The sequence below is a fragment of the Symphalangus syndactylus genome, chromosome 4, assembly GCF_028878055.3.
Source record: "Symphalangus syndactylus isolate Jambi chromosome 4, NHGRI_mSymSyn1-v2.1_pri, whole genome shotgun sequence".
Classification (NCBI taxonomy): domain Eukaryota; kingdom Metazoa; phylum Chordata; class Mammalia; order Primates; family Hylobatidae; genus Symphalangus; species Symphalangus syndactylus.
Window position 1 is genome coordinate 40,265,418 of NC_072426.2, and position 26,926 is coordinate 40,292,343.

General features: G+C 33.8%; 1 protein-coding gene across 5 annotated transcripts in view; it reads right to left on the reverse strand.

Moving 5' to 3' along the window:
• CTNNA3 (catenin alpha 3) overlaps nt 1-26,926 on the reverse strand; it is a 1,903,490-nt gene that overhangs the window by 51,247 nt on the left and 1,825,317 nt on the right. For all 5 annotated transcript variants that reach the window (XM_055274451.2, XM_063637177.1, XM_063637176.1 and 2 more), the window contains 2 exons: nt 26,453-26,558; nt 3,833-3,967 (listed from right to left, as the gene is read on the reverse strand). In XM_055274451.2, the coding sequence (XP_055130426.1) occupies nt 3,833-3,967; nt 26,453-26,558 (241 nt within the window). The remainder of the gene's footprint in view (nt 1-3,832; nt 3,968-26,452; nt 26,559-26,926) is intronic.

Below are 26,926 nucleotides of genomic sequence, written 5' to 3' on the forward strand. Positions count from 1 at the left end.
CATTGTTCAACTCCCACTTATGAGTGAGAACATGTGGTGTTCGGTTTTCTGTCCCTGTGTTAGTTTGCTGAGAATGATGGTTTCCAGCTTCATCCATGTCCCAGCAAAGGACGTGAACTCATCCTTTTACATGGCTGCACAGTATTCCATGGTGTATATGTGCCACATTTTCAGTCTATCATTGATGGACATTTGGGTTGGTTCCAAGTCTTTGCTATTGTGAATAGTGCTGCAATAAACATCTTAGACTAATTTTTAAAAGTCATTCCTAAATAGGTCTCAATCCTCTAGTCCCTTATCTTTCTAATCTATCACTGCTGTGTCTAAAAAATGTTAACTTTGAAATACATAGATTTATTATTGCCATCTCAAACTAAGAAATTGTTAATTACTCTCAATTGCCTACAGGGTAAAATTAAATTATAAATGATCCTTTCAAAACATTCCCAGTTTCCTTTACAAGCTTTTGCTCTACTTGCCCACCTACCCTTATTCCACAATACACACACCAAGAGTACCAAGTAAAGTTGTTTTCAGTCAAATCAGACTGCCTGCCATGTCCGTAACAATCCATGTCTTCCCTATCTCTGTTTTATTTCAGTTGCCCCCTCTATCTCAAATCCTTTCCCTCTCCTCCTCCTATAAGTACACATTTGTTCTTTACCTATTAATCAAGGCCCAAAGCAGGTTTGAGTCACTTATGAAGCTTTCTCTTGCCTGCTCTGCACATCAAATACATTATTTCCTCACATGCTATACATGTACATTTGTACATGACAATATTGTATGGTTTATTACAGCGTTCTGGAATCTTTTTTGTATATTCAGGTACATTTTGTTTCTTAATTTTTTTATGCATTTCAATATCTTAAGGAAATTACCATATAATCATCTTTACATCCCTCAGATGTACTATTATGCCTTGCACAGAGAGGGACTCAATTCATAGTAATGGATTTGAATGAACTACAAATATTTTTTCTCTATACAGGTAAAACATGCAACTTCAAGATGAGTGCTTGCAATATAGATGTAAGAATGATTGGAGAATAATTTTAATTAAATGGTATATTATGAGAATATCTTTCAGGTTATTTTATTTTATTAATTCATCTTTATCCTAAACCTCACACCTCAGACCCAGAACAGAACACACTGCCCATTCACTTTAGAAATGCATTCCATTCATACCTACTTATTTTTAACCCACTATATTTGGTAAAGCAATGTTTCATGAACCTAATCTTGGGATGCCAGCTATATTTAGTAAACTTTGAATAGTCTGTAGTTTTGAATACCAAATTTCTGTAATTTTTAGTGTCTCTCTGCTTTGGAATCATGCTTGCCATTTTTCAAGAGATCTTATAGAAAAATGATAGATTAGATCTTGTGAATTTAAAGAATAGGGACAAGACAAGAACTCAGGATCACTGAGAGATTAAAGTAAGTGTGCTTTGGCACACGTAAATGAAGTGTATTTAGAAAGCTTTCTAGGATCTACCTGAAAACAAATGGCAGTAAGATATGCAAAAGGGGGCAACGCTCTTCTTTTTCAGATTTATTTTTTTTCTAATGGGGAATAGTGAGTGAGATGATGACAAATAGTTTTGGATTTGCAATGCTATTCCTCATTTTATATAATGACTCAGCTTTTAAATTGTAAATCATGGATTCTAAATAGCTCCTGCCTAATTTATCTGTAATATATGTAAAGTTCATGAATTTGAATCATCATACCAAACAGGAATGAATTTCTATATATAGAAAGGAAATTGTGTTTTGGAAGGATAATTAACGCCAATAAATTTTAACAGCTATGCAGAGGCTGAACTTCTACCAAAGATTTTTTTAAAAGCTTAGCTTCATACAACATGAAACTGTATATTTGAAAAATAAAATTTATATGAAATTTAGACCTTATAAAGCATGATTAGTGTGTGAAAATGACAAAAGTAAATGGAAGAGTTTATCTTCCAAATAAATATACTTTTTAACGTATTTAAGGCAGTATAATGTTAAATGAGAAAATGAAGACTGGATGTTTAATAAGCCAAAAGGAATATACAGTAGTTAAAAATATGTATACATATTAATACATACGCATCTATACACACATACATGCTGTGTGTATCTATATAAATGCATATATACATACATGTATGCATATGTATCTATACACACGCATGTTCCTGTTTGCATGGCTTATGACTAAGTAAAATGCATTTTTCTTTGAAAAGTGACAGGGCACTAGTAATGCACTCACTGTGTTTATGTGGGATTTTTGATAAAATTTGAATATCAAAGACACTATTTTTTCCCCCTCTAACAACCACTGGAATAAAAAGCTAGAATGCAATACCATCTTATAATTTCCAAATTATTCACTTTTGACTTGTGTTTTTCAGTTTCATCACAAATTCAGTGTTGTCTCCCTGAACAGAGGGATCATAGACCGTTGAAGGTAAACTCAGCTCTGACATTTACTAGTATGACACTGGGAAAGCTATATAAGAAAACAGAACAAATAAATAAGTGATCCATCTGGCATGTTACTGTGAAGATTAACATAAAATATAGGCAAGAGATAGATGGTCCCTATTTGTTTCCTCCCCTCTACTTTTTTTTTTTTTTTTTTGAGATGGAGTCTCACATTGTCGCCCAGGCTGGAGTGCAGTGGCGCGATCTCGGCTAACTGAAACTTCCACCTCTTGGGTTCAAGTAATTCTCGTGCCCCAGACTACTGAGTAGTTGGGACTACAGGCATGCGCCACCACACCCAGCTAATTTTTGTATTTTTAGTAGAGACAGGGTTTCACCATGTTGGCCAGGTTGGTCTCGAACTCCTGATCTCAAGTGATCCGGACACCTCAGCCTCCCAAAGTGCTGGGATTATAGGCATGAAACACCACGACTGGCCCCTGCCCACTACTTTTGATGGTGATCCTTTGTTTGTGTTTTTGTAATTACATCCTCTTTCAGAACATTAACTCATCGAGGGAATGTCCAATGCTAGGATATAGAGGCCCTATATGTTACACACATATAAATATACTAGTGTAATTAAAAAAATATTTTCTCAGAAATATAAATTCCCAGAATATTTATGTTTCATTTAAACTTAAATTTATAATCTTAGTCCATGTCCTTCTCAAAGTCACTGATAACTGAATGCAATATAGATATCAAATATTATTTTATTACCATTTCTTCTCCAGAGAAATGATCTACTGCTATTAAAAGATGAGTAGAAAAGTTACACATTAGTTCTACCATGGTAATTTATAGCAGCTTAAAACTCAGGGCCACCAAAGAAGTTATGAAAATTCCTCTAAATCTATTAAGTTCTATCATACTCCATTTCTGAAAATATATATGGAAATGAAAAATCTCAAGACATGAACATCTATGTTAAAAAAAGAAATAGGGGGAAAATAAACATCAATTAATAGCAGTGAAGCAATCATTTTATTAATTTGCAATTCCACATGCATTTATTTTAGAAAAATCATAGGATTCATTTCAGAGTTCCATCTGTACACACTCTGAAGTCATGTTCTAAATTAACACGCATTTCTCATCCAAATGGCTTATAAAACCTGATTTACTCTTTAATTTCTGAAGTAAATAAAAACAACATTTTTAACCTTTCTTTAAGAAATCTGCTAGTTTAAAATTTCTTGCTAGTTTAAATACATGTACTTTTAATAAAAACTCCAATTTAGTTTTTCTAAACTAATTTTACCTAAAAGATTTGGTCATGTATACAAGGGTGTAGCTACTGTGTTTCAAGCATCTTCTACCTGTGATCATGTAAGTGCTAGGCAGTACTCACAGCTGACATGATGAGCTCTCCTCCCAGGTTCTGGATCTCAGCTTTAACTTGACTGCATATTTTCAGTTGGTGGGAGTAGAACTTAATCTGTTCCAGGTAGGCCAACAAGTCCTGTTTGCAAGATGGATCTGGGCACTAAATATGCATCAAAGATAAAAATGGATATAGCAGAATAAATAATAGTTAGATCAAAGTGAGTAAATACAGTATTCACATGGTAGGTACCTTATAAAGTAGCAATTTTATTTTCATACAGGACCAAGTAGATTCTGATATGCTTCTACCATTTACAATAGTTCATTCATTTTGCAACCTTAGTTACTTCAGCTTAGCAAAAAGAAACGTTAAAATAATTATTTTTTTTTTGAGATGGAGTCTCGCTCTGTTGCCCAGGCTGGAGTGCAGTGGCAAGATGTTGGCTCACTGCAACCTCCGCCTCCTGGGTTCAAGTGATTCTCCTGCCTCAGCCTCCTGAGTAGCTGGGACTACAGGCAGGCGCCACCACACCTGGCTAATTTTTTGTATTTTTAGTAGAGACAGGGTTTCACCATGTTAGCCAAGATGGTCTTGATCTCCTGACCTCATGATCTGCCCGCCTTGGCCTCCCACCGTGCTGGGATTACAGGTGTGAGCCACCACGCCTGACCAAGAAACATTAAAATAATTTTTAGACATAAAAAGCTACATAAAATAGTTGCCTTTAATTTATGATAAAGGTTAGAACCCTTCAGATTATATTTTTGGTAAATCTAAGGAAATATTTAAAATGTAATTATTTCTTTCACCTCGAATTAGTATTAGAAGGCCCCTAGAATTACTATTAGAATCCTCCTTGAGACTCATAGTCTCTGAACTGTCTGTCCTGTGCTACTTACTCAAATGGGCATAAACAACATGCAGCAACATAATATGTTCTATTACTTTCAGCATTCAATGTTCTTAGCTGTTACAGACAAAGGAAATCATTTCTACCTTAGATAACAGCTGTGAATCTAACTGAAGCCAAGAAACAGACAAGGCACATGTTCTAGAATATTAAATTTCCTTATGAAAACCAGCCTCCTACATCATTTTATCTTTTGGAAGGAACTTCCTGGAGGACAGCTTTGAGCTTTATCATAACATGGTAAATAGCTGTGGTTAAGATTCAATCTTTGTGTTCTTTCTCCTATGCAATTATAATAGATTTATAAAAATTCCTTCTAACTTAATTCCACTTTTAGTAAATTTTTATAAGAACAAGGAAACGTGGACAGTGATTTATATGCAAAGATCTTCATTGTAGCATTATGTATAATAGCAAAATTTGGAAATAACCTAAATGTCCCAAAATAATGGAAAGACTAAATAAGAATGCATATCAATATAATGTAGCATTACTCAGTATCAAGAAAATAGCGTTTCAAAGGATGTGGAAAAATCTTTTTGGAAGTTAAAAAAATCAATATGTAAACATTGCAATCAAATTATATTAAAAATTGTGTGTATTTAAAACATGCTGAATGCCAGATGCAGTGGCTCATGCCTATAATCCCAGCATTTGGGAAGCTGAAACAGGAAAATCCTTTGAGCCTAGGAATTTGAGACCAGCCTGGGGAACATAGGGAGATACCATCTCTACAAAAAATAAAAATAAATTAGCCAGGTGTGGTCCCAGCTATTCAGGAAGCTGAGGTGGGAGGATTGCCTGAACCCGAGAAGTTAATGCTGCAGTGAGCCATGATTGAGACACTGTACTCCAGCCTGGGCAACAGAGTGAGACCTTGTGTCAAAAAACAAATAAAAATAAAAAATAAAATAATAAAATCTGCTGGGACAGCCTGAGCTGTCCATCCTTCCTAGGCATAGATCATGGTGCATCAGGACTCTCTTTGCTCCATACCCAGGCAGATCTCCAGGCATTCAGAGCACCAGCTTTCCTAAATCAGCAGGCTGAGCTTCTCTACTCTTTCTGTGCATAGATCATGGTGCAGCAGGCCCTCTCCCCTCCACGCTTAGGCAGATTTCCAGGTATTCAAAGTACATGTTTGCCCAGATTGACAGCCTGAGCCACCCCACACTTTCTCTGCAGGGATCCAGGTATGCAGAGGAACCTCTCTGCTTCATGCCTAGGCAGATCTCCCAGCATCTGGAGTACCCAGTCCCCTGGATTAGGAGTTTAGGCCACCCCAAATCTGTGTGTAGAGAACTTGAGAACAAGAAGGCTTCCCAGCTCCATGTCTAGGCACACCTCTTGGTACCCACTCACTGGATTATCCTTCAGCACTGGTGTTCATGTCTGCCCTTAGGGAATCTGTAGGCAAACCTGCCAGTCTGGACCTGCCCTTCTTGCTCCCAACACCTCTGGGGCTGAGGAGGGAGCTCAGAGCACTTTGCACTACAAGAATAAGCCCATTGCCTGAGGCAAGAGAGAGCTTCTGCTAGTAAACGGGGATGAAGTATATACCCAGCAGTATTGGCCATACACATCATCTACAGGCTTGTAGGTGGAACTGAACCACACAATATAAAACCTGCTGACAGAAAAGTGTAGGAGTACACAAGTTAAGCCAAAAGACCTTACCCAGTATTATCTAAAGTTCTAGGGAAAAATATTATCTATTTTCCTAGGGAAAAATAGATGGGAAAGGGAAAGGGAAAGAAAAAATCAATAGTATTAAAGGGAAAGAAAAGAAAAACTATATCTGCACAAATATAATTACAAAAATTTGAAGTATCAATGTCTCAAGATGAGAAAGAACCAGTGTAAGAATTCTAGCACCATGAAAATTCAAAATGTAGTGATACCATCAACATACCATACTAGCTCTACAGCTATGGTCCCCAGCAAAGTGGGAACTTGGAAATGACAGATAAAGAATTTGAAGTATGGATCACAAGGAAGCTCAATAAGATCCAAGACGAGGTTGAAAATTAACACAAAGAAACTTTTTAAAGCAATCCAGAAAGTGAAGGAAGAGATAAACATCTTTAAAATATCAATCAGAGATTCTAGAATTAAAAAACTAACTTAATTTCAAAACACAACTGGAAGCTTCACCAATAAACTGGAATAAGTAGAAGAAAGAATTTCAGATCTTGAAGACCAGTCTTTTGAATTGACCCCGTCAGAAAAAAATAAAGAAAAAGTAATTTTTTAAAAATGAACAAAGTCTTTGAGAAATATGGGATTATGTAAAGTGGCCAAACCTAAAAATTAGTGACATTCCTGAGACTGAGAAAAAGATAACAACCTAGAAAAAATACTTGAAGTGATAAATTAAGAAAATGTTCCAAATTTTGCTAGAGAGGAAGACATCTAGATATAAGAAATCCAGAGAACACTTGTGAGATACTATACAAAAAGGAACGGACAAGGCATATAATCACCAGACTATCCAAGGTCAACACTAAAGAAAAAAAATCACAAAGCCAGCTAGAGAAAAAGGTCAGAACACACACAAAGGAAATCCCAAAAGGTTAAAAGCAGACTTTTCTCCACATAAATCTTATTTATAAGCCAAGACAGATTGGAGGCCTATTTTCAGAATTCTTGAAGATAAGAAATTCCAACAAAAATTTCATATCCCACCAGGCTAAGCTTTATCACTGAAAGAGAAACAAAAATATTTTCCAGACAAACAAGCATTAAAAAAATTAATTACCATTAGGCCAGTCATATCAGAGACCCTTAACAGAATTCTAAACATGGAGAAAAAATAGAGCTGATACCTGCTACCACAAAAACACAAGTACAGAGCCCACAGATCTATAGAGCAACCAGAAAATACAAAGCAACTAGCTAACAACTTCATGATAGGATCAAAATCTTGCATATTAATATTATCCTTGAATGTGAATAGCCTAAACACCCCACTTAAAAGGCACAGAGTGGTAAGTTGGATAAAATAACAACATCCATTCATCTGCTGTCTTCAAGATACCCATCTCACACATAATGGCATCAATAAGCTCAAAGTAAAGGGTTGAAGAAATATCTATCTTGCAAATTAAACTACAACAAAAAGAAGGAGTGGCTATTATATTAGATAAAATATATTAGAAATCTAATAAAATATATTAGAAAAAATATAAAGAAGGACAAAGAAGGGTATTACATAATGATAAAGGGTTGAATTCAACAAAAAGACTTAACTACCCTAAATATGTATGTACCCAACACTGAAGCATCTGAATTCATAAAACAAGTACTTCTAGATCTACAACAAGGCTTAGACAGCCACACAAGAATGTTGAGGAACTTCAGCACCTCACTAAAAGTGTTAGACATGTGAAATGTTAGTCAATTAAACCTCTTTTTTTTAAATAAATTAGCTAGTCTCAGATATTATCTTCACAGTAATGTGAAAATGGACTAATAAATTTACTTTTCAGTAAACAATGAAATTAAGGCAGTAATCAAAAAATTCTTTGAAATAAATAAAAATAAGAGACACAACATACAAAAATCTCTAGGATGTAGCAAAAGTGCTGTTAAGAGGAAAATTTATAGCACTAAATTCCTACCTCAAAAAGTTAGAAAGATCTCAAATTAATGATTTAACATCACACTTAGAGGAGCTAGAAAAACAAGAGCAAACCAACCCAAAAGCTAGCAGAAGATAAGAAAAAATTAAAATTAGATGGAACTGAATGAATTTGAGACCTAAAAATTCATAGGAAAAATCAGTGAAGACCAAAGTTGTTTTTTTTTTTTTTTTTTTTTTTGAAAGAATAAACAGGATCGGTAGACTGCTAGCTAGATTAACAAAGAAAAAAAGAGAGAGGATCCAAATAAGCACAGTCAGAAGTTATAAAAGTGACATTGCAACCAATACCACAGAAATACAAAAGAGCCTCAGAAACTATTGGGAACACATCTGTGCATACAAACTAGAAAATCTAGAGGAAAACATAAGTTTCTGAAACACACAATCCTCCAAGAATGAATTAGAAAGAAACCAAAACCCTGAACAGTCCAAAATCGAGTTCCTAAATTGAATCAATAGCAAAACACCCACCACCACCAACAACAACAAAAAGAGCCCCAGCCAAAGAGCTGATACCAATCCTACTGAAACTATTCCAAAAAATGGAGAAGGAGAGACTCCTCCTTAACTCATTCAACAAAACCAGCAGCATCCTGATAGGAAAACCTAGTAAAGATACAATGAAAAAAATCTCTCATACCAATATCTCTGATAAACATAGATGCAAAAATCCTCAACAAAATATTAGCAAACTGAATTTAGTGGCACATCAAAAAGTTAATTCACTATGATCAAGTAGACTTAATTCTTGGAATGTAAGGTTGGTTTAATACACACAAATCAATAAATATGACTCAATACATAAACAGAATTAATAACAAAAATCATATGATTATTTCAACAGATGTGGGAAAAGCTTTTGATAAAATACAACATCCCTTCATGATAAAAACCTTCAAGAAACTATGCATCAACGGAACATATCTCAAAATAATAAGAGCCATCTAAGAGAAACCACAGCCAACATTATACTTGAATGGGCAAAAGCTGAAACCAATCTCCTTGAAAACTGTTACAAGGATGCCCACTCTCACCTCTCTTATTCAACATAGTACTGAAAGTCCTAGCCACAGCAATCAGGCAAAATAAATAAATAAAAGGTATCCAACTAGACAAATAAAAAGTCAACCTATATCTCTTTGCTGTTGATATGATTTTATACCCAGAAAACACAAAATACTTTACTAAAAGGCTCCTGGAACTGAGACATGACTTCAGCAATGTTTTAGGATACAAAATCTTTGTATAAAAATCAATAGCATTTCTATACACCAATAACATTCAAGCTGAGAACCAAATCAAGAACTCAACTCCATTTACAATAGATGCAAATAAATAAATAAATAAAACACCTAGGAATGCATTTAACCAAGGAAGTGAAAGATCTCTACAAGGAGAACTACAAAATACTGCTGAAAGAAATCATAGATGACACAAACAATGGAAAAAATTTTTAATTTCATCAACTGGAAGAATCAATATCGTTAAAATGGCCATACTGCCCAAAGCAATCTACAGATTCAACGCTATTCCTATCAAGCAACCAACGTTATTTTTCACAGAACTAGAAAATAACTATTCTAAAATTCGTATGAAACCAAGAAATATCCTAAATAGACAAGCAATCCTAAGGAAAAAGAAAAGAAAATAAAAGAAGCCGGAGGCATCATATTACTTGACTTCAAACTACACTATAAGGCTACAGTAACACACACAGCATGGTATTGGCACAAAAACAGATACATAAGCTAATGGGACAGAATAGAGAACACAGAAATAAAGCTGCACAACTAAAACCATCTGATCTTTGACAAAGTTCACAAAAATAAGCAGTGACTCCCTATTCAGTATATGGTGCTGTGACAGCTGGCTAGCCAAAGGCAGAAGAATGAAACTGGACCTCTATCTTTCATCATCTAGAAAAATTAACTCAAGATGAATTAAAGATTTAAATATAAGACTTCCACAATAAGAATCGTTGGAGAAAAACCTAGGCAACATCATTCTGGACATCAGCCTTAGGAAAGACGTTATAACTAAATTCCCAAAAGCAATTGCAACGAAAACAAAAATTGACAAGTGGAATCTCTAATTAAAGAGCTTCTGCATAGCAACAAACTATCAACAGAGTACACAGACAACCCACACAATGGAAGAAAATATTTGCAAACTAATGAATCTGACATAGTTTTACTATCCAAGATCCATAAGGAACTTAAACAATTGAGCAAGCAAAAAAAAACCCCATTAAAAATGGGTAAATGGTATGTGTTAGGTCATTCTTGCATTGCTATAAAAAATACTTTAGACTGGGTAATTTATAAAGAAAAGAAGTTTAATTGGCTCGTGGTTCTGCAGGATATACAAGCATTGCATTGGCATCCACTTGGCTTTGGGGTGGGGGCTCAGAGAATATTTACTCACAGTGGGAGGTGAAGTGAGAACACGTGCATGACATGGGGAGAATAGGAGCAAGAGGGAGGTGGGAGGTGTCACACACTTTTAAATGACCAGATCTTGCGATAATGCATTATCCTGAGGACAGCACATCATGAAGAATCTGCCCCTATTACCCAAACACCTCCCATCAGGCCCCGCCTCCAACATTGGGGATTGCTTTCAACATGAGATTTGGGAAGGACAAATGCCAAAACCAAATCAAAACATGAATGAACACTTCTCAAAAGAAGACATACAAGTAGCCAACCAATCTGAAAAAATGCTCAACATCATGAATAATTAGAGAAATGCAATCGAACCAAAATGAGATACTATCTCAAATCAGTCAGAATGGCTATTACTAAAAAGTCGAAAACAACAGATGCTGGTGAGCCTGTGGAGAAAAAGGAACACTTTATAAACTATTGGTGGGGATGTAAATTAGTTCCGCCACTGTAGAAAGCAGTTTGGAGATTTCTCAACGAACTTAAAACATAACTAACATTTGACTCACTCATCCTGTTGCTATGTACATATTCAAAAAAAAATACATTGTTCTACCCAAAAAGACACTTGCATTCATATGTTCATTGCAGCACTATTCACAAAGCAAGGACACGGAATCAACCTAGGTATCCACCAACGGTGAATCGAATAAATAAAATGGGGTACATCTCCACCATGGAATAACAGCCATAAAAAGGAATGAATGAAATTATGTCTCTTGCAGCAACATGGATGCAGCTGGAGGCCATTATCCTAAGTGAATTAATGTAGGATCAAAAACCCAAATACCATATGTTCTTACATACAAGTAGGAGCTAAAGAATGGGTAATGATGGACATAAAGACGGCCACAATAGACACTGAGGACTACTAGACAGGGAGGGAGGAAGGGAGTAAAGGCTTGAGAAACTAATTATTGGGTACTATGCTCACTACCTGGGTGACTGCATTAATTGTACTTCAAACCTCAGTATCATGCAATATACTCACTGAATATAAATAAAAGTTGAAATCATTTTTTAAAATGCATTAAAAATAAATAAATTCCGGACTCTGGGTTAAAAAAATTAAAAGATGCTGGGAAAGAAATATATGACAATAATCAATAAACATGATATAATCAATATTTTTTATTGTATTCAAATTTTGTATATCTTAAATATATATTTCTTCTATAACTATAAAATATTATTTTTAAAAGCTTTTATTCTAATGACCTAAACTGCAAATTAAAAAACCTTTCATGCATTTCTGCTTTTATTCAGTAATTAATAACTTAAGCTGGAGTGTTTTTGGAAAATTTGTGAGGTACTTATCTTCTTATATTTTTTAAATAGGCTGTGTAGCTCCAGACTGTGTGCACAAGATGAGAACACGTTACCCTGAGTCAAAGTTGATAATAATCAACAAAGGTAGCAAAGAATTCAATTCTTCTGCAGAAATACTATCAATCTGCAAGATAGGCACGGACATATGCATGAATAGATACAGGATAGCCAGCCAGAGACACAATCAGACAAGAATATAGAAATTAAAGGTGTTTCTCAAGTTTTCAATAAGCAAATGAGGGCTATCCCTCAAATCTCCTGAAAAGGACTATATTGTAGCTAATTAAGAAGAAGATTGGAAAGGAGAAAGATATGGAGAAAGAAAAGAGAAAGAGGGAAAGGAAGAAGAGGAGAAGGCAGAGACAGAGGAGGAAGAACAATAATTAATTTTCATTTAGCTCTTACTATGTGCCATATGCTATGGAAACTAATTTAGGCAAATCATCTCACTCAATCATTAAAACTCTAAGACGCAAATATTTTCCCTGATTTACAGATGTGAAATTACCTAAAATGATGAAAAACAAGTCATCTCTTTGTTTGTTTTCTCTTGACAGGCAGCTGATCTTTATTAGGTACTTCCTCTGTGCCAGGTACCATGCCGAGGCCTTTACACGCATAACTTTAAGTTAGTACTCAAAGCACCATTTTAATTAGATCTATTATTTTCATTTTGTAGAGTTGCAAAGTAAGCTTTAGAGAGAGTAAATGATTTGAATTTAGTTTTCTGTTTCATTCACATGAATGCACAATAATCTCTTCTGTAGGGCATTCTTTCAAATCATTTTTTGTTATTATTGCTCTCACTGAGTAACTTTTTTTTTTTTTCTTTTCTTTTCTTTTTTTTTTGAGACGGAGTCTCACTGTCGCCCAGGCTGGAGTGCAGTGGCGCGATTTCGGCTCACTGCAGGCTCCGCCCCCTGGGGTTCAGGCCATTCTCCTGCCTCAGCCTCCCGAGTAGCTGGGACTACAGGCGCCCGCCACCTCGCCCAGCTAATTTTTTGTATTTTTAGTAGAGACGGGGTTTCACCGTGTTAGCCAGGATGGTCTCGATCTCCTGACCTCGTGATCCACCTGCCTCAGCCTCCCAAAGTGCTGGGATTACAGGCGTGAGCCACCGCGCCCGGCCCCCTCACTGAGTAACTTTCTTACCTATTCTTCATTCTTAAGTATGGACACAATGATAATCCTTGACACGTAAAGTGTTTTATCTATCTGTCATCTACTATTCAAGATGCTTTGTCTATACTAATTGTTTTAATAATCACACAACACCCACAATTTCATGAGGTAAGTGGAATCATTATCCTCATTTAGCGAAGGAGAATATTGACACACAGAGAGGTTAACTGACTTGCCAATAAATGGCATTAGTGGTAGAGCTCGTGTTCAAACGTGATCTGGCTCCACCTCCTTACCTCCATGTTCTAGGAACAGTATCAGTTTTCTTGCCAATTTTATCTTTTTTGTAAATATTAAATTGCCGTTCTGATTTGTAAGTTGGTTTCTTAGATTGATACTCTTATTTGTCAATTATAAACTGGATTAATGTGGATTTGTTCCTTGAAGACCAGCACCACTATACAACTCCTGATAAAATCAAACTGTCAAACTAATAATTAGATTCTTGACCAATAACCAATTGCTATCACTCAAGTTTAAGCAAAACATGCTGTCTCTATCAAGAGACTCTTCCAAGGCCACAGTAGAAGAGCTTATAATTCTGTTAAGGAAAGAATGAGTCAAATGAGTAGAAAGTGTGAAAATGATCTTTTGAAATTCTAAGTTGCTCGACCTAAATTTACCTTTCATTTTCAGAACTGATGAGAATATCTTGGTTATAACAGAAGCAGTCAGTTTTATAACCAAAGCAGAACAAAATACTACATGGTAAATTCTTATACTATAAAAGTCATTAAAGCCTTCTTTCCCACTGACATCCAGAAAGCCTTTTTGAGTCAGTTTTGCTCACGTAGAAGCAGAATCGGGAGAATGCCTCATTCCTGCTTTAAGACTGTTCTACTATTTTTCAAATCTTCTTTAGGCCATTTTTATGTATTCAGGTCTTTTCCCATTTTTTAATCAGGTTACTTGGATTTTTTTGCTATTGAGTTCTGCATGTTTCTTATACACTTCAGACATTAATTCCTTATCAGATCTATGGTTTGCAAGCATTTTTTTTCAAAGCATATGTTGTCTTTTAATTTTGTTGATTATTACATTATATATCTTAAGTCCTTAAATATGTACAATTTTTACAAAAAATTAAATTTAAAAACATCAAACAATGCTTTTCCCACCTTTTAAATTTTTACGTGAAAGTGACAGAAAAACTTTGGTCTCTAGGTTTGTAGAACATTCTTGCCCTTGACTATTTTTTCTCAAATAAAATTTGCTTTAAAATAACTTTTAAAACAATACTATTAGGAACTTTTAGGTTAATCAAGTGGTACACTATTATAGCACACTTTGGTTATTATTTCCAAGTTAATTTACATAGGAGATGTTGACCAGAACATCTACTTAGCTCTTTAATGCATGATTTTTTTAAATCTAAGTTTTATAATCACAGGGACTCACAACATGTAAACAGATGGCATTTCAGCCTATGTGGTTTTCTCACTTTAAGCCAATTTTCACTTTTCTAGCATGATGCTTGGAGCCAATATGAATACATCATTCAGTAATGAGGAAAAATATAAAAAAAATTCATTACCTTTTAGTTTAAATTTCAGGGGTGAATTAGCAAAACAAACACTTTTGAAGACTTTTATTCCATAATCTTTGTATTTTTTTGTTCACATTGGAGCCTAAACTTTAAGAAATTTCAAATGACTTTTGCAGCCAAATGTGGTGGCTCACGCCTATAATCCCAGCATTTTGGGAGGCCGAGGTGGGCAGAAGACCTGAGATCAGGAGATCGAGACCAGCCTGGTCAACATGGTGAAGCTTTGTCTCTACTCAAAATACAAAATATTAGCTGGGCATGGTGGCTCATACCTGTAGTCCCAGCTACTTGGGTGGCTGAGACACGAGAATTGCTTGAACCTGGGAGGCGGAGGTTGCAGTGAGCTGACATCGTGCCACTGCACTCCACCCTGGGTGACAGACTCTGTCTCGAAAATAAAAAAAATAAAAATAAATAAATAAATAAAATGAACTTTGCAATTACAGACAATAGCCTAAATTTTGCTAAGATGGAAAAGTTTGTTAATTTAAAGTACTAGGTGTCACTGTGAATTTCAAAAATAGGAATTTAAAGCAATCAGTGGTAGCAAAAGCACTTGGTGTTCATGACTTTTCCCATCCCACAGGGCTCATTTCTTCACCTGTAATGCAGTCCAGAGGCTGCCTTGTTTCATCTTGCTCAGGATCACAGATCATCAATGATCTCATCTTTTCCTCCACTTTTAATGCCTTTTTTTCTCATTCTTGACTCTATCAAGTCCCTCAAAACAAAATCCTGCTTTCTATAATCCCATCTCTCCTTTTTTGTTTATGAATATGCCTACTAAAATATTCCAGTGCAGATTCCTCCTTTCCTTATCATTCTAAGAACTGTTTTCAACTCCTCCAGTCCACAGAATTTTATCCTATGGAGATCACTAATGTACTTATAATTGCTGCATTCATTATATATGTTGCAGTTCCTCCCTTATATCACCTCTCTGGAGCTTTTAGATCTTTGTTATTGATTCTCATTAAGGTTAATTCTCATGAATGTTTCCTCTTAGATTTTCTCCTAGTTTTATACCAGCCTTCCCAGACTCTTTCGTAAGCACTTTTTTTTTTTGCCTGCACCTGTTGTTGTTCTCAGCTTTTGTTCCTGAGCCTTTTTTTTTTTTTTTTTTTTTTACTTTCATTCTCTTCTTGGAGAACAGTAGTCAGTGCTCTGGCTTCATCTGTCACTTACACAACACAAACTACAAAATTCTAACATCCAGCTCCGTCATCAGGCGATCCATATAACTACTGTGTTAGTCCATCCCATTTTAGCATCTCATCAACATTTCACACGTAACACATTTATCTCCCAGCTATTTCACTCACTATCTTGCCTACTCACCTATTCACCTATTTTTCTCTTTGTATTAACTATCTCAATGAAGAATGCCTTGTTCCTCTTTTCCATCTCTTAAATCTGGTCAGCTATTAATTTGTGCTTATTCTACACCTAGAAACCTCAATATATTTTGAGTATTTTTTTCTTTGCTATGCCTTTGACAGCTGCTGTTTAGCAAACTCAGGTTTCTGAAACACAGAACAGAGAAGGTACCTATAGAAGCATGATTAAAAATATACTGGAACTCTGTTATAATGTCAGTGGTAGAGGATAACATTGTCTCATATGGTATGTTCAAGACTGGACATGTTGATTTATGAGAGTTATATTTGGGAAACTATGGTGCATGACATATAACAATGAATAAAGGTTGTTTTTACCAGAAATTATATATGCTGTTAAAATCCTATAATATTTTGTCCATATTTAGGCTGAAATTGTCTTGAGTTTAAGAATTGTTTCAAATTCCTTTTTATTTTCAACTTGGTTTGCACGTACAGCCATTGAGGAAGTGACATGTACTTTGAACACAATACAAATTAAAGACAAGATGTTTTCCATATTCAACAATGCTCCTTTACTTTAGTTGATGTAAAGTTATGACTCAAGCTACTTTTCAGCTTTATGTTACTTCCGTGAGAGACTCTCAGAAGAAATGAGTGTCCTATGTAACAGACCATAACTCAAAAGTGTCACCCTCTCCCTCATGCCTGAAATTTGCCATTCAAAGAATTACTTCAACTGAAACAAACTCATAAAAGTGCATTATCCTGTACATAAAATAAGGATGTGGAAAAGATGGTGGAAAGGTAACTCAGACAAATTCTGGTTATTTGGAATTTTTGGTTAAAGATAGCCAGCCAACTGCAAGAAGAAACTTTGTTCATCCTTCCTCTCCTCTACTTATACAAAATAGCTCCTTCCACCTAGACCCTAGAACACTTTATTTTTTGGTTACATAGTTTTGTAACTATACATGAAGTGAACCTGAATAATCACCCTAGGAGCACTTAAAACACTGTTTCAGTGAAAAAATGTCAAACATTAGATAAAGGGGAAAATAGTAAAGCAGGATCTCTTAGAACAGGAGATTCACTATTACTTGAAAGACGCAAATAGATCAAATATTTCAGGATACATTTAGGCCTATTTAAATCTTGAGAACTTTCTGTGCATTTATTTTTATAAAGTAGGAGTTTATTAATCTGGAGAACTAATCTAGGCATCAACATTTCTGCCAGAGAAGAAAATAAATAACAAAGATCTGAGCAGAATGAAATGAAATTGAAACCAGCAAACAAACACAATACAAAAAATAAATGAAATAAAAAGGCGGTTTTTTGAAAAGATAAATAAAATCGACAAACCATTAGTGAGATTAACCAAGAAAAGAAGAGAGAAGGTCCAGATAAATTAAATTAGAAACGAAATGGGAGATATTACTACTGATGCCACAGAAATACAAAAGATTATTCAAGGTTACTATGAACACCTTTATATACATAAATTAGAAAACCTAGAGGAGATGAATAAATTCCTGGAAATATAAAACCCTCTTAGATTAAACCAGGAAGATACAGAAACTCTGAACAGGTCAATAATAAGCAGCGAGATTGAAATGGTAATTCAAAAATTGCCAACAACAACAAAAAAAAAGTCCAGGCCCAGACAGATTCACAGCTGAATTCTAACAGATATTCAAAGAGGAATTGGTACCAATCCTATTGACATTATTCCACAGGATAGAGAAAGAGGAAATCCTCCCTAAATCATTTTATGAAGCCAGTATCACCCTAATAACAAAACCAGGGAAAGACATAACAAAAACAAAAAGAAAAGAAAACTATAGACAAATATCCCTAAGGAAAATAGATGCAAAAATCCTCAACAAAATTCTAGCTAACTAAATTCAACAGCATTTATAAAAAAAAAAACGTGATAATCATGTGGGGTTCATACCAGGGATGAAGGGATTGTTCAACATCTGCAAGTCAATAAATGTGACATACCACATAAAAAAATTTTAACAAATTATATGATCATCTCAATAGACACAGAAAAAGTGTTTGATAAAATCCAGCATCCCTTTATGATTAAAGCCCTCAGCAAAATCAGCATAGAAATGACATACCTTAAGGTAATAAAAGCCATCTATGATAAACCCACAGCCAATATTATACTGAACGGGGAAAGGTTGAAAGCATTTCACCTGATAACTGGAACAAGACAAGGATGCCCACTTTCACCACCTGTATTCAACAGGACTCTGGAAGTCCTAGCCATAGCAATCAGACAAGAGAAAGAAATGAAGGGCATCTAAATTGGTAAAGAGGAAGTCAAACTGTTGCTGTTTGCTGATGATATGATCATATACCCAGAAAACTCTAAAGACTCATCCAAAAATCTCCTAGAACTGGTAAATTAATTCAGCAAGGTTTCAGGATAAAAAATTAATGTATTCAAATCAGTGGCTCTGCTATATACCAACAGTGACCACGCTGAGAATTAAATCAAGAACTCAACCGTTTTTTACAATATCTGCAAAAAGAAAAATAAAATACTTAGGAATATACCTAACCAAGGAGGTGAAAGACCTCTACAAGGAAAACCACAAAACACTGCTGAAAGAAATAATAGACAACAGAAACAAATAGAAACACTCCCATGTTCATGGATGAGTAGAATCAATATTGTAAAAATGACCATACTGCCAAAAGCAATCCACGAATTCAATGCAATTCCCATCAAAATGCCATCATCATTGTTTACAGAGTTAGAAAAAATAATCCTAAGATTCATATAGAACCAAAAAAGAGCCCATATAGCCAAATCAATACAAAGCAAAAAGAAGAAATCTGTAGGCATCACATTACTTGACTTCAAACTATACTATAAGGCCATAGTCACCAAAACAGCATAGTACTGGTATAAAAATAGGCACACAGACCAAGGGAACAGAATAGAGAACCCAGAAATAAAGCCAAATGCTTACAGCAAAATGATCTTTGACAAAGTAAACAAAAACATTAATTGAAGAAAGGACACCTTATTCAACACATGGTGCTAGGATAATTGGCTAGTCACACGTAGAAGAATTAAACTGGGTTCTCATCTCTCACCCTACAAAAAAATCAACTCAAGGTGAATCAAAGACTTAAATCTAAGACCTAAAACCATAAAAATTCTAGAAGATAATAACTGAAAAACCCTTCTAGACACTGGTTTTGGCAAAGACTCTTTGACCAAGAACCCAACAGCAAATGCAACAAAAACAAGGACAAACAGATGGTACTTAATTAAAATGGAAAGCTTCTGCACAGAAAAAGAAATAATCAGCAGAGTTAATAGAAAACCCACAAAGTGGGAGAAAGATCATCACAATCTATACATCTGACAAAGGACTGATATTCAGAATCTCCAAATAAACAAATCAGTAAGAAAAAAGATCCCATCAAAAAGTGGGCTAAGGACATGAATAGACAATTCTCAAAAAAATATATATACAAATGGCCAACAAGCATATGGAAAAAAATGCTCAGCTCACTAATTATCAGAGAAATGCAAATCAAAACTGCAATGAGATACCACCTTACTCTTGAAGAATGGCCATGATCAGATAAAAACAAAACAACAACAAAAAAAAGGTGTTGGTGTGGATGCAGTGAAAAGGGAACACTTTTACACTGTTATTAGGAATGTAAACTAGTAAAACCAGTATGGAAAATAGTGTGGAGATTCCTTAAAGAACTGAAAGTAGAACTACCATTTAATCCTGTAACCCCACTACTAGATATCTACCCAGAGGATATACGAAAAAGATACTTGCACACACATGTTTATAGCAGCACAATTTGCAATTGCATATATATGGAATCAGCCCAAATGCCCATCAATGAGCGATAAAGAAAATGTGATATATATATATATATATAAATGTGGTATATATGTGTGTGTGTGTGTCTGTGTATATGTATGTACACACACACATACATACATATACACAGACACACACCATGGAATACTACTCCATTATAAAAAGGAATGAATTAATGGCATTGCACTAACCTGGATGGAACTGGAGACCATTATTCTAAGTGAAGTAACTCAGGAATGGCAAACTAAACATCGTATGTTCTCACTTATAGTTGGGGGCTAAGCTATGAGGATGCAGACACATAAAAATGATACAATGGACTTTGGGGACTCAGGGAAAAGGGTTGAAGCGGGGTGAAGGATAAAAGATTACACATTGAGTACAGTGTACACTGCTTGGTGATGGGTGCACCAAAATCTCAGAAATCACTACAAAAGAACTTATTCATGTAACCAAACACCATTGTTCCCCAAAAACCTCTTGAAAAAAAAAAATTTCTGCTGGAAATACATTTCAGATAGGTAATACCCTTAAAATACACATATTGTCACAAGGTGTATCTAGGAATTATATCCTTAGGAGTTGTGTAATCATGATATAATGAATGCTCCAGAAGCTTCTCAGTAGTATAGTTTCATTGAAATAATTTTTTTGCCTCTTATAATATCAACATGAAATAATTCAAATGAGGCCAGCGTCCAAGAATATTTTGTAAAATATTAATATAAATTATACTTGTAGGTTGTTTTGTTCATAATGGAGTGCATTTTGTGATTTGGTTTATACTTCTTTACTTTGCTTTTTAAAAATCATCTCTTGAACTAGAACTACCTGTCAATGTATTTAACACTAAAAGTTCATTTTAATTTTGTTCAGTTACAATTAGGTGGGAATGTCCAGTTATTAGCCTTGATATCTTTGCTTTGGCAAAATTACAAGGAGGAGGTAATTAGGCTCCTTAAATATCACCCAGGGGTCAGAAAGTCTAATACTGTTCTCTCCTGGTGAAAAAACACTTTTAGCAGATGCTAATTTTATTTTGGCTCCTATTGTCTCCTTCCTATCTAGGTTATTCTACTACTATAACTATTTGAAATCTTTTTGTGCATTATCCTTACCATATGAGGTGTTACTTTATCTAATTTAGAATATCTGCTAATATGATTAATTGCAATGTAGAGTACAGAAATAGAAAAAAATATGTACTGAAAGCCTGAAATCTTGGATTCATATTTTACTTCTCCAACTTATTCTGTTTAATTCACAAGCAAAATTTTTAAGAATTGTTATAGGTAAGAATAGTTATAACAATCTTGTTTTATACAAGGATACTGTCTAAAGGAGACAAAATTTGTGCTAAAATTCTACAAGACTTAAATATGTCTTTGATGGCATATTTAAGCCTTTTTTGAGACCGCCATTTTGAGACAATTCTGAAGTCTAAAAAATGTTGAATGATTGGGAAAAATTTAAACATAAGGTTTTAGTTCTTCTCTTTCTAACTAGCTAATGCCAATGCCAGAGTAGTGAATTGTATGTGGCATATACACAATAAATATGCTTTCAAGAAAGCAATGAAGGAAGGGAAAGTGAAAAATAAAAATAAAAAGACCAAGCAAGCAGAATGAGAAGCATCAACTCATCTAATTCTGTTTCATTCTTTCTACATGTGAACTTTAACTCTGAAACTTTACAGAATGTAACTAAATTGGTCTAATAATATATGTAATAGATGATGTATACATAAACATGCATTTAAATAATTTAAATATATATGTAATTTGAAATCTAATGTTAGTTGGAATGGAAATTAGTGTTTGACCTTCTGACACACCAGCAAAAACTAAAGCTAGAATGTATTATTTTTGAAATATTAAATTGATCAAAAGAGAAAGCAACCAATGTTCCAGCAGATTTTTTTCATAATATACATAGACACTGAAAATCACGTTGCTTACATTACTCAATTGTATTCCATAATCAATTTCAGATATTATTTTCTGCCTAAAATTTCTTAATCTATCAAATAATAACATCAGAAGCACATTCAAAGACAACTTCCCTAGATGGTCACTGTAATAACTGAGTCAGTTTCTTCATTCTCAATTTTCATTACTTAGAACTATATTTCTTCAGAACAAAAGTAATTCATCTGAAACTATTTTATGTATGAAATGGAAAAGGCCAAAAAGAGTCATCTGTAATTCTTTATTAGTCAGTGACTACTTCTCTAAGCTTCTCTTAAAATGTCAAAGCTATACAGAGGTAAGATGATACTTTTGCTTTCTCCCATACCATTTGAATAATGCTAAAAACAATGACATAATTTGATAAAGCCATGTTATAAAAGTACCTACTTCAAGGCAACCTGATCCAATTAAAGAAGATTATCAATATAAGAAAAAAAACCTTCAATGTGACACAATTATGTCAACTTTGAAAACTGGGTGTTTCAAAATAAACAGAAAAAAATGGGAGGAAGCATTCAGTATTTAAAAAGTTATTAATACATGTAAATATGTGTCATGTACTATGGTTTCACTTATTTCACTAAGATTTAATGTCTCATAAAAGGGAATGCAATAAAATTCTAAAATAAAGAAAACTATGGTCATATATAGGCTTCAGTCACATAATCAAACTCAGAAATTTTGACTTACATTAGGATAGAGTTTGTTTTAGCTGTAAATACTAAATACTAAAAAAAGATTAATAAAATTTTATAATAATTAAAGTAACAAGGAAAAGACGTATGTTCTTTATTATTAGGAATGTTATTAAATAGTTTATTAGAATTAGTCTTTATTTGTTTCTTATTCCTTATATCCACAAATACAATATTTAATAGGAGACAGTTCTTCATTTTCCAAGAAAGAGTATAAACATAGTGAACAATAGTAATCATTATAAAAAGAAGTCCCAAAACCTTTCCCTATGACTATTTAAGCAAGAAATAATATGAAATAGTTGCAAAAATCCCCATTTTTTTCCCAAAGGGAAATAAATATGTACTATAAAGTTGAACATAATATAAAAGCCACAAAATAATACTATACCTCAGTCTGAAATATTAATTGAATATTTCAACACATTAATGAAAGCAACAGATTTTTCAATTAAAGTGTAAAGTATTTCTAAGGATTAGCAGCTGCTTAGAAATACTGAAATAAACATGAGAAATCTAAAAAAAGGAAACCAAAATGTTTATAAACACCAGTCTCTATATTAATTATGTACTTTATGCATTTTATTTATTTAGTATTATCTTTAGTATTCTACTAAATACTATTTTTCTTTGAATTTTAAATATTATATTAGAATATATTGTTGACACAGAAAACCTAACATTATAACATTTTAAGATGTATTGATTTTTGAAGAGCAAAAATAAAGAAACAATTGACAGCCTTTCCTGTAAGATCTGAAACAAGACAAGGCTGCCCACTGTCATCATTTTTATTCAACATAGAACTGAACGACCTAGCTAGAACCATTAGCTAAGAGAAAGAAATACAGAGTATCCAAATTGGAAAGGAGGAAGTCAAATTGTCCTACTTTGTAGATAACATGGTCTTATATTAAGAAAAACCTTTCTTTGTGTTACAAACAATCCAATTATATCTTTTAGTTATTTTTAAACGTATAATAAATTACTTTTGGCTATAGTTGCCCTGTTTTGCTATCAAATACTAGATCTCATTTATTCTATCTAACTATATTTTTGTTCTCATTAAATATATTCTTGTCTCATTTGTCTTTACTGATTGATTCATGAAAATGTCAAAAGTGTAATAAAACATTGCTATTGCTAAACTACTAAGTGAAAATTAAAACTTCTTTTTATTTTGTCTCTAGATAGTTGACTCTGAGTGTGAATCCTGTACCTTATTTACCCTGATGTGATTATTACACATTGTATGCCTGTGTCAAAATATTTCCTGTACCCCATACATATATAGACCTACCATGTACTCACAAAAATGAAAAATAAAAATATATATACAAAAAAAGAAAAACTTAAGGCTCTACCAAAAAAAAAACCTCTTAGATTTGATAAATTCAATAAAGTTGAAGGATATCAAATCAACATACAAAAATCAACAGCATTTTTACACACAAATAGTGAACAATCTAAAAAAGAAGTCAGGCAAGCAATCCTATTTCTGATAGCTACAAAAAACAGAACACCTAGAAATCAATATAACTAAAAAGGTGAAAAATCCCTACTATTAAACTATAAAATATTGATAAAAGAAATTGAAAAGGAGACAAAAAAGATATCCTCTGTTCATGTATTGAAAGAATTAATATTGTTAAAATGTCCATACTGTCCAAAGCAATATACAGATTCAGTGTAACCCATAGAAAAATACCGATGACATTTTTTTACATAGATAGAGAAAAAAATCATAAAATTTACATAGAACAACAAAAGACCCTGAATAGCCAAAGCAATCCTGAGAAAAACAGCAAAGCTGGAAACATCACACTACCTGGCTTCAAAATATGTTACAAAGATATAGTAACTAAAACAGCATGGTACTGGCATAAAAAAAAAACCACACATAGACTACTAGAAAGAATGGAGAACCCAAAAATAAATTCACGTATTTATAGCCAACTGATTTTGAACAAGTGTCAAGAACACACATTGAGAAAAGGATAGTCAATAAACAGTAGTGGGAAAATTGGATATCTATTGCAGAAAAATGAAACTACCTTTCACCATATGGAAAAATCCAATCAAAATAAAGGCCTAGCATAAAATCCAAAACTATAAAACTAGTAGAAGAAAACACAGGGCTTCAGGACACTGATTTTGGCAAAGATTTGATGGCTAACACCTCAAAGGCACAGGCAACAAAAGCAAAAATAAACACATGGGATTATATCAAACTAAAAAAGTTTTGCACAGCAAAGAAAACAATTAACAGAGTGACAAGACAACCTATAGAATGATAGAAGATATTTTCGTACTATTTGACAAGGGATTAAAATACAGAATACATAAGACAAATCAACAGAAGAATAAAACAAATTTAAAAATAGGCAAATGATCTGAATAGTCATCTCTCAAAAGAAGACATACAAATGGCCAACAGGTATATGAAAAAATGTTCCACATTATTAATCGACAGGGAAATGCAAATCAAAAGCACAATAAGATATCATCTTAACCCAATTAAAATGGCTATAATTGAAAGAACAAAAAATAAATTCTGTCAAGAATGTAGAGAAAGGGGGACTCTTATACCCTGTTGGTAGGAATGTAAATTAGTACAGCCATTATGAAAAATAGGAGTTTTCTTTAAAAACTACTACTAATAATAATAAACTAATAATAGAACTACCATATGATCCAGCAATCCATTACTGGGTATTTATTGAAAGAAAAGGAAGTCAGTATGTCAAAGAGATAGCTGCACTCCTATGTGTACTGCAGCATTTGTTCACAATCTGTCAATCAGTTAGTTAGAATGAATCTAACTGTCCACCAATGAATGAATGGATAAACAAAATGTGGTATACAAACACAATGGAATATTCAAGCACAAAGAAAAATGAAATCCTGTCATTTGTGGCAACATGACCGAGACTGGAGGACATTATGTTAAGTGAAATAAGTCAGATACAGAAAGACAAGTACCACCTGTTCTCATATGTGAGAGTTTTAAAAGTTGATAACATAAAATTAATGAATAGAATAATGATTATCAGGGGCAGGGAAGAGTAGTGGAGAGGGGAAGATAAAAATAAGTTGGATAAAGGTACAAAAATACAGTTATATAGGAGGAATAAACTGTAGTCTTCTATAACATAGTAGGCTGACTATAGTTAATAATTTATTGTGTATTTTAAAATAGCTATATGAGAAGATTTTGAATGTGTTCAAAACAAAGAAATGATAGATGTATGAGGAATAGTATATCCCCATTCCCTAATTTGATCAATACACAATGTATACATGTATAGAAATATATGTACTCTACAAATGCAATTATTATATCAATTAAAAATAAAACATAATAAAAATAGATGTTAAAAATACATAACCAAAAAAGAAAGAAAGAAATATAATGTATCAACAGCAAAACTCGGTTTTGTAATTACAATTGATTAAAATTGAGTATATTTGATGCTGAAGAGCTGATACTAGAAATAATTTGAGTATGTTTTAAGCTAAAAATATCTGCCCTAAGAAATAATTAAGCTTCCTTATAATCGTCCATTACCTAGTGTATTAATAATGCTATTAGAAATTCAATTATAATTTTGAAAAAATGGTTGCGTAGAGTAGAAATTTAACTTTGCCTAAATCAATGTTCTAATGTCAAAGCAATTAGCATGAACTTTTACGATGTCCATTTGTAAATAACTCACCTGATTAGCAATCTGCCGAGCAAGGACATCCATCCTTGATCCTGATTCTGATATCATTTTCGCTGCATAGATCACATCAGTTGTATGCTTTAATGGTCCTTTGCCCCTGGGGAAAAAAAAAATATATGTTAGCTGTGGTGTTCATGAAAAAATATATGTTAGCTATGGTGGTTCACGAAAAAACGCATTAATCTATCCATCCATCCATCCACATATGTAAAATATTTGCATCCCAAAGAATGGCTATTTTTGTTTGTTTGTTTGTTTGTTTTGTTTGTTTTGAGACTGAGTCTCACTCTGTCGCCAAGCTTGAGTGCAGTGGCGCAGTCTCGGCTCACTGCAACCTCTGCCTCTCGGGTTCAAGCGATTTTCCAGTCTCAGCGTCCCGAGTAGCTGGGGCTGCAGGCGCGCGCCACCATGCCCGGCTAATTTTTGTATTTTTAGTAGAGACGGGGTTTCACCATGTTGGCCAGG